Raw genomic sequence first — 12382 nt, 5'->3', positions numbered from 1 at the left:
CAAGGATGGAGCATTCACAACCTCCCTGGGCAACCCATTCCAGTGCCTCACCACCCTCACAGTAAAGAATTTCTTCCTTAGATCCAATCTAAACTTCCCCTGTTTCAGTTTGAACCCGTTACCCCTTGTCCTATCACTGCAGTCCCTGATGAAGAGCCCATCCCCAGCATCCTTGTAGGCCCCCTTCAGATACTGGAAGCTGCTCTGAGCTCTCCACGCAGCTTCTCTTCTCCAGGCTGAACAGCCCCAATGTTCTCAGCCTGGCTCCATACAGGAGCTGCTCCAGCCCCTGCTCATCCTCGTGGCCTCTGGCCTTGTTCCAACAGCTCCATGTCCTCCTTACGCCAAGGCCACGATGCTGTTCACCACGGTCTGCTCGCTACCATGCAGCAGCTCAGGTGGAGCAAGGTTGGGTTGGAAACACAGCAGAAGAACCCCTCCAGGAGCCCACCAGGACATCACCCACCAAACCAGCACCTCCCATAGAGCCCCACACACTGTGCTGCTGGGGAGCTGGCCCCAGACACTCCATAGAGACCCCATTACCTCCACGCGCAGGATGTCATCCGCGGAGATGTCCTCCACCTTCTGCTCCACGTGCTCCACCAGCTTGGTCTCCAGCTCCACCAGCATCCTGCCGCGATACGCAACACCCTCGCCCTTGGGGTAGACCAGGGACAAGGCGTCAGGATCCCGGTGTCCCCTGCCCACAGGCGAGCTCTGCCTTCGCCTTCCATGGGCTTCATTGCAGAGGAGCAAGACCAGGCAAGGTGCTGCCGCAAGAGCTTCCGAGGCAGAGCTGGGGCAATGGCAGGAGGTGTTTGGAGAGCAGGAAGAGCCAGGGCAGGAAACACAGCGCAGGCTCCTAAAGACTAAGCCAGTCCGGGTTAGAAGCGGCTGCTTTGGGCAAGGAGGAGCAGAGGTTTAGTTGAGGTGGTGCTGGGAGAAGCCGGGGTCACCTTGCCCAGGTTGAGCGTCTCATAAGGGTCAGGGAAGCCGGTGAACTCCCGGGGGCTGCCATAGAGGTTGATGTAGCAGGGCCCAAACGTTGGCAGGAACCCGAGGCCATCGTCCACTGCAGGGAAAGAGATGTTAGAGAGCCCCGAAGGCACTGCGGGGATGTGTCCTTGGGGCTGTGCTGCATGAGGACCACGTGCATGAGGCTGGAGGCCACCAACACCATGGAGCTGCTGCGAGGGCTGGAGCAGCTCTGCTCTGGAGCCAGGCTGAGAGAGCTGGGCTGGGGCAGCCTGGACAAGAGAAGGCTCCTGAAGGGGAGACCTGAGAGCAGCTCCAGTGCCTAAAGGGGCTGCAGGAAACCTGGAGAGGGGCTTGGGACAAGGGAAGTAGGGATGGGATGAGGAGTTCGGGCTTCCTACTGGAAAAGGGAAGAGTTGGATGAGATACAGGGAAGTTCTTCCCTATGAGGGTGGGGGACATGGGAAGGGGTTGAATGGAGAAGCTGTGGCTGCCCCATCCCTGGCAGTGCTCAAGGCCAGGTTGGACACAGGGGCTTGGAGCAAGCTGCTCCAGTGGAAGGGGTCCCTGCCCGTGGCAGGGGTTGGAGCTGGAGGAGCTTTAAGTTCCCTTCAACCCAAACCAGGCTGGGATTCCAGGGAAGGGCAGTGGAGCCCTTTCCCTGCTCCCACAGGGCAGAAGGAGGCTGAGCTGGAGCCGTCCCCTCCTCCCATTCATGTGTCCAGGCACAACACAGCCGATGCTCCACCAACTCCATCCAGAGCCCTGGTGGCACCTGAACCAAAGCCATTACCAAGCTCAACTGCAAACCCAGAGGCTAACGGGGACGTACGGTCTGAGGCTTTCAGAGGCTTCGCGAGAGCAGGAAACTCATCTGAGGCACAAAGAAAGGGAGAGAGGTCAGGAAAAGCAGCAGAGGAGCATGGAGGAGGGATGGAGGGGTACAGGAGACAAGGGTGGATGTTCTCATGGGCTTTGGTGCCAACAGAGACAGGCAGAGAGAGGAAGGAGAGGTTGGTACAAAGCCCTCTGACCCTTCCAGAGCTATGGGGCTGGTGTGAAACAGGAGTGTGTGAGCACCCCTGAAGGATGCTCCATGTGTTGCAAAGGCCGGATGGAGCCGCAGCTCCCCAGCCCATCCTGGGTACCAAGCAGGTCTCAGCGGTAGGATGGGATGTGCTGGTCCTGGGTAGACCCCTCAGAACCTCCTCTTCCTCCCTCCTGGCCTCTCTGTCTCTCTCCAGATCAGCCCAGGAGCTGCACTGAAACTGGGAAGAGTGGGTCTGGACACACAAGAACCGTGCTGCACCCAGCTCCATGCCTGCATGCACGGCTGTCAGTGGGACACGTGGCTGCAGCTTCACACCATGCTTGTGTCTTTGCTCATGTCCCCTGCAGTGTGGGGATGCTCGTGATGGGACAGGGGTTCGCAGGGTCTCAGAGATGCCCAAAGCAAAGGGAGCAGGGTGAGAGGAGTCCCAGTGAGGTGGCAGATGCCAGCAGCTTGTTAGCAGCAGGAGATGCTCATGCAGGTTAGTGCCTCCGTGCTGATCCTTCACTTCAGAAAGCTCCTGGACTGGAAACAGCCTCCTCAGCACAAGTGGGACCTGAACCCTCATCCCACCCTAAATGTCACCTAAGGAGGAGCCACAAGTGGAGGCACACACAGGTGGGATGTGGCATCTTCAGGCATCCTGACCTGTACCAGCACCAGTGCAGCAGCAGGGACAGGGCAGGGATTGTGCCACTGTGCTGGGCACTGGCGAGGCTGCACCTCGAACCCTGTGCTCAGCTCTGGGCCCCTCACTGCAAGAGAGACATTGAGGGGCTGGAGCGGGGCCAGAGAAGGGCACTGGAGCTGGAGCAGGGCCTGGAGCACAGTGTGATGGGGAAGGGCTGAGGGACCTGGGGGGTTCAGTCTGGAGAAGGGAAGGCTCAGGGGGGACCTGATGGCTCCCTACAAGTGCCTGAGAGGAGGATGGAGCCAGGAGGGGCTGGGCTCTGCTCCCAAGGAACAAGGGATGGGACAAGAGGAACCGGCCTCAAGCTGCACCAGGGCAGGTTTAGATGGAGCTGAGGAACAATTCCTGCCCCAAAGGGTGCTCAGGCATTGGAACAGGCTGCCCAGGGCAGGGCTGCAGGCACCGTCCCTGCAAGGGTTCACACCCCGTGGAGATGAGGCCTCAGTGCCATGGGTTAGGGGTGGCCTTGGCAATGCTGGGAATGGTTGGACTGGATGAGCTCAAAGGACTTTCCCAACCCAGTTGTGATTCTATGATCTCTGGCACTGGTGACTCCAGCGCCTGTCACAACCGCACAGGGGAGCGCAGCCACATTCACACATCAAAGCAAAGAGGAAGCAAAACCTCCACACACCGTGGTCCTGCAGCCTCCCCTCCCAGCACCACTGCGAGGACCTGAACATCTTCAGAACCACAAACCAGGAGGGTCCAGGTCCATGCAGGAAACACACAGCAGCAACCCCCAGCACCAGTAACAGGGCAGGGATCATCGCGTTGTGATGTCCTCCAAGCCAGCACCATCACCCACGAGCATGCAGTGCTCCTCCATGGCCACGCATCCCAATCCCATCCTTCTGCCCCCTCCTCACCCTCCAGCTCCCCGCCGGGGGCCGAGATCTTGGACATGCAGAGGTGGGCAGTGCCGATGACATCGTTGTGTGTCAGACGGTCCCTGCAACGCAACCGGTGATGCCATCGCACCATGGACCAGGAGGGGCTGCCCAGGGGGTCTCCCATTGCCCATCCCGCTCCTCCAGCTCAGTTTTCCTAACCCCACGCACCAGTCGGTCACCCGGATCCTCATCTTCTCACACATGGAAGGGAACTGGGAAAAGAGGGAGAGGAGCAGTGAGCGGTGGTGGGGCCGGGTGGGTAGGGACCACAGGGACACCCGTGCTCACCATCGCCGGCAGCGTCAGGCACTGGTTCCACTGCGGGTTGGCGTTCTTCTCCAGGATCCTGGAGTAGAGCTGGAGGTGGAGATGGGGATGGAAGGTCACTGCTGCTCATGGATGTGTGCGTGCCAGGAGCTGGAATGTCCCCAGTGCCCCAAAACACGGGCTCCATTCAATGGGAGGCCCAGGGGGCTCTGCATCGCGTCGGTAAACCCCGCTGTGCAGGAGGCAGAGGATGCTGTGGGCTGCTCAAGGAACTTCCCCACCTTGGGACCACCAGAACTCACACCCTTCACCCTGCGGTTGCTCAGGACCATGTCCCAAGGCTCTGTCCATGCCCGGGCACTGTCCCCAGGGGAAGATCTTTGGGCAGAGGAGACTTCCAGCCCTTCAGTGATGTTCAAAAGACAAGCGGTGGCTCATGGATGTGTTGTTTAGTGAAGGACACAGCAGCAAAGGGAGTGGGATAGGGCTCTACAAAGCTCCTCCACACCCTTGCTGGTCACAGGGGGGCATTTGGTGGCGTGGGACCAGTCCTTCCCTCCCTTCAGACAGCCCCAAGCAGTATCAGAACCCTCTGCTGCTGCACTCTCCCCTTCCCAGCAGCTCAGCTCCTCCATCCCCATTCTTAATGCAACAGCATCACGAAGAGCCCAGTGAAGAAATGACTCCAACACAGCCCAGCACACCCGGTCCAGTGCCACTGCTCAGCTCCAAGCATGCCACAGACATGGGAACAGGGCTGGGGACATCAGCAAAGCAAATGACTCAATATTCCCCATGCCAAGACCGAGCTTCCCTATGGAAAGCTGCCATCCCGCCCCCAGGGATGTGGAGGGGACCCAGCCCCACTCCATCCACTCACCGTCTTGCCTGCAAAGCTGACTTCCACAAAGGGATCCACCAGGTTCTTCTTGTTGCTCTCGAAGCCAAAGATCTGCCTGACGTTGTCCATGACAGCATCATCCACTGGGGGGAAAGGAGATGCTGAAAGCTGATGGGAGCACTTGGGATCCCGATGGTCCCGGCTTTCCGGGCAGGGCATCCCACCAGGGACTGCTCCATTGAGCCAGGGGGGTAAAACCAGTGTGCACCAGTAAAAGGGAGGGCTCTGGGGAGAACTTGGAGCAGCTCCAGGGCCTAAAGGGGCTCCAGGAAACCTGGAGAGGGGCTTGGGCCAAGGGGCCTGTAGGGCCAGGCCAAGGGGAATGGCTTGAACCTGCCCGAGGGGAGACTGAGCTGAGCTCTTAGGCAGAAGCTCTTCCCTGTGAGGGTGCTGAGGCGCTGGCCCAGGGTGCCCAGAGAAGCTGTGGCTGCCCCATCCCTGGCAGTGTTCAAGGCCAGGTTGGACACAGGGGCTTGGAGCAAGCTGCTCCAGTGGAAGGGGTCCCTGCCCGTGGCAGGGGTTGGAGCTGGAGGAGCTTTAAGGTCCCTTCAACCCAACCCATCTGGGATTCCATGAGACATCCCTCAGTACATTACAGACCGGTATCTACCAGGTCTTTGGATCAAGGCTACGGGTAAGGTTTCCATGTCTGTGCCCTTATTCCTCTCCAGCACATTGCAAGCCGCTGCAAGGAAAAGGGCCGGATCTGGGATGCTCCAGCCCGGGAGCATTCTCTTACTCTGGGGCAAATCCTCAGCTTTGAAGATCTTGAGGCAGAAGTGGGCCCCTCGCAGGGTGACCCCGGTGGGGCGCAGGAGGTTGCCCTCGATGTCCTCCTTGTCTTCAGAGACCTCCTTCTTCTCCAGCTGCGGGACAAGAGGAAAACACAACCAAGCTTCCCAAAATGAGCAGCAACGGCCAACATCCAGCACCGCAATGGAGGGAGATCCAAGTGGGAAGAGGCCGGGGTTGGATGGACCAGGATGGTGGAATTCCATGGCTGGAAGGCGCCTCCATCGTGGTGGGTGCTCAGTACTCACCGGAGCTTCATCTCCAGGCCCCAGCACGAAGAGGCTGACCTTCAGGTAGCCCTTGGCCCCCGTGGAGAAGTCCTCTGGGTCAGAGAGCAGCAGCCACTTCCTAAGGAAAGCGTGTTCTAGGGGAGAAAAGAGCCTGGGATCCATGGGCTGCTCCTCAGACAGGCGGGGACACGGCCTCAAGGGTGCTCTTGGGTGCGGGGTTCTGATACATGCTATTTCCTTGGAGATAGGATGGATTAGAATAGGACTGGAAATTGAGAGGGGAAAGAGAGGGGGGAAAGAGAAGGGGGAAAGAGAAGGGGGAAAGAGAAGGGGGAAAGAGAAGGGGGAAAGAGAAGGGGGAAAGAGAAGGGGGAAAGAGAAGGGGGAAAGAGAAGGGGGAAAGAGAAGGGGGAAAGAGAAGGGGGAAAGAGAAGGGGGAAAGAGAAGGGGGAAAGAGAAGGGGGAAAGAGAAGGGAGAAAGAGAAGGGAGAAAGAGAAGGGGGAAAGAGAAGGGGGAAAGAGAAGGGGAAAGAGAAGGGGGAAAGAGAAGGGGAAATGAGAAGGGGGAAAGAGAGGGGCAAAGGGAAGGGGGAAAGGGAAGGGGGAAAAGAGACGGGAGGAAAGAGACTTCAATTGGAAGGGACCTCCAATGATCATCCAGTCCAACTGCCTGACCTCTTCGGGGCTGACCAAAAGCTCAAGCACGTTATCAAGGGATCTGCCTTGTAGTTCTTAACTCTTTACAGCCAAACCCACCACGTTCTCTGCAGTGCTCAGAGCACGAAGATCTTTATCAGCATCATTTTATCTTCTCTGACATAAATTGATAGATAAAAATGACCCAGATGCGAGGCAAAATGCGATGAGCTGGGCTGTGCTGCTGGAGCTTTCTCTCAGTCAGATGGTGGCACGATGACCTGAAAGCCTCGGTGATGCTCATCTTGGGAAAGGGAGGAGGAATGGGGGTGGTGATGGATACAAGGACACATCCAGGTTCAGGTGTGGGAGAGCTCTGGGGTGTGTGTGCATTGCCCTGATGCTGAGCCCTAAAGAGAGGGTTCCTAAAGCAGGAGGTGACCCTGGCCTGGATCTGACTCACTTGGCTCGGAGTAAACGGTCTCGACGTCCATCTGTGCAATAGAGCAGAGAAGAAACGTCAGTGTCCAGCCATGGGTCAGCGCGGAACAGGCAGGAACAGGGGCACAGGACACAGCACGGCCTTACCCGGAATTCCCCGATCACCGAATCCGTCCGGAACGACCGAGAGTCCACAACCTGCGGGTGAAAGTGAGGGGAAACAGTGAATCCAGCCCGAATCCAGCAGGATGGAGCCGCCGCTGCGTGCCCAGGTGGGAATAGGGGTGTGATTCCCTGGGTGCTGCTGGGAAAGGGACAGGGTGATGGCTCCAGGTTGGACACAGGGGCTTGGAGCAAGCTGCTCCAGTGGAAGGGGTCCCTGCCCGTGGCAGGGGTCAGAGGTGGTGGAGCTTTAAGGTCCCTTCCAACCCAACCCATTCCATGATCCTATGGTTCTATTACCCCAACCTCATGCCGAGCAGGACCAAGGCGTGCTGGAGCTCACCGTGATGAAGATGGGGGCATCAAACAGCTCGGATGGTGACTCGAAGACATTGAAGAAGAAGGTCTGCAGGGAGGAAGGGTGAGGGTGCAAGTGAAGGTCTGCCCCAGCCTCCCCATGCCCCCAGCTCCACAGGCTCCTTCCGTCCCATTAGGTGAGACCCAAGCCCACAAGTAGCAACATCCTTCCAAAGGGGCTGTGCAATCCCCATGGCCACATCCCAGCCTCCGGACTTCCCCAGGATTTCCATCCCTCAGGACCCCAACCCATGACATTCCCAACCCTTTCCCGGTGCTCAGAGCCGGGTCCCCCCCTCACCTCATCAAAGAAGGGGCTGTTTCCTTTGCGGATCCGCGTCCTCTTGGTCTGCCCCGCGGCCGTCACCTTCACCACGGGTCTGATGTTGACCCCCGGGAGCTGCCGGCCCTCGATGACCCTCACCCGGATCTGGGAGGAGAGGGAGAACAGGGCAGAGGGTGACCGGGTTGGTCCTACCATGGGATGGGCACCTCAGAGGTGATGAACCCCCCATAGGATGTGCTGGGGGGCTGAGAGGAGCAGCTCATCCCCACCAACCTGGAAGTCCTGTGGCTTGTTGGACAGAGGCTTTTTGGGTGAGCTCCTCCTCCTCTTCACCCCCTGCACGTGGTGCACTGGGGGCTTGTGGGGCAGCGAGGGGGGCTCAGAGCCGGGGGGCCCCGAGGATGAGGAGGGCTCCATCTCGTCCCCTGTTGCTCCTTGATCCTCTGTCTCCTCTTCTCCGGCTGTCTCTGGATGGCGTGAGGAAGGAGATGGAGAATGTGATTCATGGAGCTGAGCATCCGGGCCTGTACCAGCACCAGTGCAGCAGCAGGGACAGGGCAGGGACTGGGCACTGGCGAGGCTGCACCTCGAACCCTGTGCTCAGCTCTGGGCCCCTCACTGCAAGAGAGACATTGAGGGGCTGGAGCAGGGCCAGAGAAGGGCACTGGAGCTGGAGCAGGGCCTGGAGCACAGTGTGATGGGGAAGGGCTGAGGGACCTGGGGGGTTCAGTGTGGAGAAGAGAAGGCTCAGGGGGGACCTGATGGCTCCCTACAAGTGCCTGAGAGGAGGATGGAGCCAGGAGGGGCTGGGCTCTGCTCCCAAGGAACAAGGGATGGGACAAGAGGAACCGGCCTCAAGCTGCACCAGGGCAGGTTTAGATGGAGCTGAGGAACAATTCCTGCCCCAGAGGGTGCTCAGGCATTGGAACAGGCTGCCCAGGGCAGGGCTGCAGGCACCGTCCCTGCAAGGGTTCAGGGCACCTGGGGACATGGGGCAGTGGTGGCCTTGGCAGTGCTGGGGTAGTTGTTGGACTGGAAGAGCTGAAAGGGCTTTTCCACCCTGGCAGGTTCTAAGGGGGGAGCACAGGGTGAGGGGTCCCAGTGGGAAGGACGGGATCCATGGGGCGCATCCCCCCCCGGGCAGCACAGAAGGGCCCCGGTTACCAGGGACCGAGTCGGGCTCAGCAGCAGCCGGCGCTGGCTCCGGAGGCGCCGGAGGAGGAAACAGGGGAGGAGCTCCTGGAGGGGGGATGTAGGAGACCTGCAGGAGGAGGAAAGCCTGGAAGAAAGGAAACAGCGTTAAAGGGGGGCCCAGGAACGCTCTGGGATCCAACTGGGGCTGCAATGGGCAGGGCATTGCTCACACTGGGCTCTAACTGGGAGCAATGGGCAGGGCATTGCTCACACTGGGCTCTAACTGGGAGCAATGGGCAGGGCATTGCTCACACTGGCCTCTAACTGGGAGCAATGGGCAGGGCATTGCTCACACTGGGCTCTAACTGGGAGCAATGGGCAGGGCATTGCTCACACTGGGCTCTAACTGGGAGCAATGGGCAGGGCATTGCTCACACTGGGCTCTAACTGGGAGCAATGGGCAGGGCATTGCTCACACTGGGCTCTAACTGGGAGCAGCAATGGGCAGGGCATTGCTCACACTGGGCTCTAACTGGGAGCAATGGGCAGGGCATTGCTCACACTGGGCTCTAACTGGGAGCAATGGGCAGGGCATTGCTCACACTGGGCTCTAACTGGGAGCAATGGGCAGGCCGTTGCTGTACTCACCCCTGTGCTCTGCTTCTTGGTGTCCATGAGGGGCAGGTTGTAGGAGGCGGCCAGGCTGGGCGAGGAGAGCACCTCCCGCAGCGGCACCCGGGCTTCCCCCAGGAACCTGCATGGGGAGCAGCAGGGGCTGAGCAGCAAACCCAGCTCCAGGGACCCATCCGTGGGCAGGGACGCGCCGGGGACACCCCCAGCAGCCCCCACGGGCATCGGGTGAGACCCAGCGCGGGTGGGACAACCGGGACGAGCACCTCTGGGCTGTATCCCTTCATCATCGAGGGGATGCACCTAAAGGTCCACGGCGGGGGACCAGGAGCCCCAGACCTAAGTGCTGATGGAGACAACCGAGACCCGAGGGGTCGGGTAGCACTGGAGGTGGGCAGATCAGCTCCATGCCCATGTGCCACCATCCCGGAGGACTTCACACCACGGATGGTCCCCTCTGGAGTTTCAGCATCACAGCCTCTGCCCCAGCCAGCAGCACCGGTTCCCCCATGGACCAGGTCCAGTGCTGCTGCCCAGAGCCTGGAAAGCCCTCAGACTGCTTAGTGCTGCCCTAACAGCAGATTGGGATTATGGAGCAGATCCTCCTGCAAGACACGTCCAACATAGGGAATGCAGGGAGGTGACAGAGACTCCCAACGTGCCTCTGGGAGAGAAACAGCGCTGATTTCACGCAGTAGGGATGGGGCTTTGCAGTCCTGGGCTGGGGCTCAGCTCCTAAAGGAACCTAAGAAAGGGTTTGAGATACCACGACTTAGACACACTGTGGCTAAAGACAGCATCGCCCTTGGGTGATGGACACGCTCTGTGGTTACAAAGGATGCTCTCTTTGGACAAGCTGTGATGCTGAGCTGGTGCAGGATGGTTCTGGAGTTAACCCATAAGATGGGGCCTTCTATGATGGATTGACTGCAGCAGTGGGCAAGGGGAGAGGCACAGATGCTCTCCACCTGGAGTCTTCAACCGCATTTCCAACTCGGAATGGAAGAGGAAGGGGGTTGATGGATGGGCTCCTGGATAAGGAATTGGCCACATGGTCCAAAGAGAGCCAAAGTCAGTGCCAAGAAGAGAAGGCTCCTTAAGGGGAGGCCTTAAAGCACCTGCAGGGTCTAAAGGGGCTCCAGGAAACCTGGAGAGGGGCTTGGGACAAGGGCCTGTAGGGACAGGCCAAGGGGAATGGCTTTAACCTGCCAGAGGGGAGATGGAGATGGGATCTTACGGTCCCTTCAACCCAAACCGTTCCATGATTCCCAATGGCAGCAGCAGCCAGACAGGGCATTAACCACCAGCCACTGCTCATGGCCCAGTTTGGGTGGGCTGGGACCTTCTCCCAAGGGAAGGAGAAGCCAAACTCCCCCACCCTTGTGCCAGCGATGGGACAAGTCCCGGTCCCTGTGGGTCACAGTGGGGCAGCTCCTCCCACGGAGCACTTGAACCTCCTGCACGAGGATCCGGTCCCTTTTCCCGTCCTCTCCTCTCTATTTATAGACTCTCCCGACGCCACCGAGCTGGAATCGACCCAAATTCCATCTCCTTTGGCTTCCAGCCCTGGAGCGAACCCAGCATCGGCTCCAGGCATGGCAATGGGATCCTTCGCGCCGGAGCAGGACAGCAAATCCCACCCTCCTCGGGCTACAAATAAACCTCTTCCTGCAGTTTGCTCCCTGTGGAAGCAGCGATCCCGGTCAAAGGAGCAACGCACGAACCATGGAATGCTGTGGGTGGCCAGGATGGAGGTCCCGGGGCATCACCATCAGCTCCCACTGCCCTTCCCAGTGCAAGCACCGCAAAGAGGGAGAGCCCACAGTGGGCGTCTGATCCCATGGGGAATCCATGAGGAGCTGCAGTGACAAAGGAAGCAGCCCGGAGCTGTTTGCTGTGTGAACACCGCCCTTCCCGGCACTGGGAATGAGCCTGGAGCCACCTCACCCCTTTGGAGCCAAGCGCCCATCACTGGGGCCTCGTGGCGCCGGAGCTCCCATGATGGCACAGGACACAAGGGTCCGTGTGCTCCCTGCCCTCATGCCCGGTGTTCCTTGGCCATGGAGCACGGGAATGCAGCTCCGGCCCCCCACCGGCCACCCCCACTGCAAAGGGCAGCTGGGGCTGGGAAGGAACACAGGGAAACTGGGAAGAGGCTGAACCCTCCTTGTGTGGGTCATGGAATGATGGAAGGGTTTGGGATGAAGGGACCTTAAAGCTCCTCCAGCTCCAACCCTTGCCATGGGCAGGGACCCCTTCCACTGGAGCAGCTTGCTCCAAGCCCCTGTGTCCAACCTGGCCTTGAACACTGCCAGGGATGGGGCAGCCACAGCTTCAACCTGTTCCCATGTCCCATCACCCTCATAGGGAAAAAATTCCTTGTATCCCATCCAACTCTTCCCTCTTCCAGCTGGAAGCCCGAACTCCTCATCCCATCCTTGCATCCCTTGTCCCAAGCCCCTCTCCAGGTTTCCTGCAGCCCCTTCAGGCACTGGAGCTGCTCTAAGGTCTCCCCTTCAGGAGCCTTCTCTTGTCCAGGCTGCCCCAGCCCAGCTCTCTCAGCCTGGCTCCAGAGCAGAGCTGCTCCAGCCCTCGCAGCATCTCCATGGCCTCCTCTTGCTCGCACCCCTCACTTGATGCTGCTCCCACCTGTTTCTCCCCACGGTCTCATGGTCTTTCACAACGATGGTGAGCTCAGCACCAGAGTCCAGGGGAGCTCCCTTCAGGTCCCACTCGAAGCCCTGGAAGGAAGGAAGGAGAAAAGAGCCACGATCAGCACCCAGGATGCTCGCATCAATCAGCTCCGGTACCAGAGGGGGCTCTTGGAGGTGAGGAGCCCCAAACCCACGTCACCGTCACGGTTACACTTCACAGTGAGAGCTAAAACACCAGCACAGGGTGCCCAGAGAAGCTGTGGCTGCCCCATCCCTGGC

At 59.5% G+C, this 12382-nt stretch overlaps 1 protein-coding gene across 1 annotated transcript in view; it reads right to left on the bottom strand.

Moving 5' to 3' along the window:
• Positions 1–12382, bottom strand: part of DYSF (dysferlin) — a gene marked incomplete at both ends in the record, with an annotated part of 87874 nt that overhangs the window by 68213 nt on the left and 7279 nt on the right. The window contains 17 exons of the mRNA XM_080620743.1: positions 547–660; positions 960–1075; positions 1811–1852; positions 3590–3672; positions 3782–3825; positions 3902–3970; positions 4761–4864; positions 5521–5647; positions 5822–5937; positions 6903–6933; positions 7028–7078; positions 7386–7448; positions 7701–7829; positions 7959–8195; positions 8833–8964; positions 9468–9573; positions 12099–12190. Coding sequence (XP_080476869.1) covers positions 547–660; positions 960–1075; positions 1811–1852; positions 3590–3672; positions 3782–3825; positions 3902–3970; positions 4761–4864; positions 5521–5647; positions 5822–5937; positions 6903–6933; positions 7028–7078; positions 7386–7448; positions 7701–7829; positions 7959–8195; positions 8833–8964; positions 9468–9573; positions 12099–12190 — 1656 coding nt within the window. The remainder of the gene's footprint in view (positions 1–546; positions 661–959; positions 1076–1810; positions 1853–3589; positions 3673–3781; positions 3826–3901; positions 3971–4760; positions 4865–5520; positions 5648–5821; positions 5938–6902; positions 6934–7027; positions 7079–7385; positions 7449–7700; positions 7830–7958; positions 8196–8832; positions 8965–9467; positions 9574–12098; positions 12191–12382) is intronic.

Source organism: Psittacula echo, assembly GCF_963264785.1.
Source record: "Psittacula echo genome assembly, chromosome: 1".
Classification (NCBI taxonomy): domain Eukaryota; kingdom Metazoa; phylum Chordata; class Aves; order Psittaciformes; family Psittacidae; genus Psittacula; species Psittacula echo.
The sequence above is the reverse complement of the archived record's forward strand: the minus strand, read 5'-3'. Positions and strand labels throughout refer to the sequence as shown.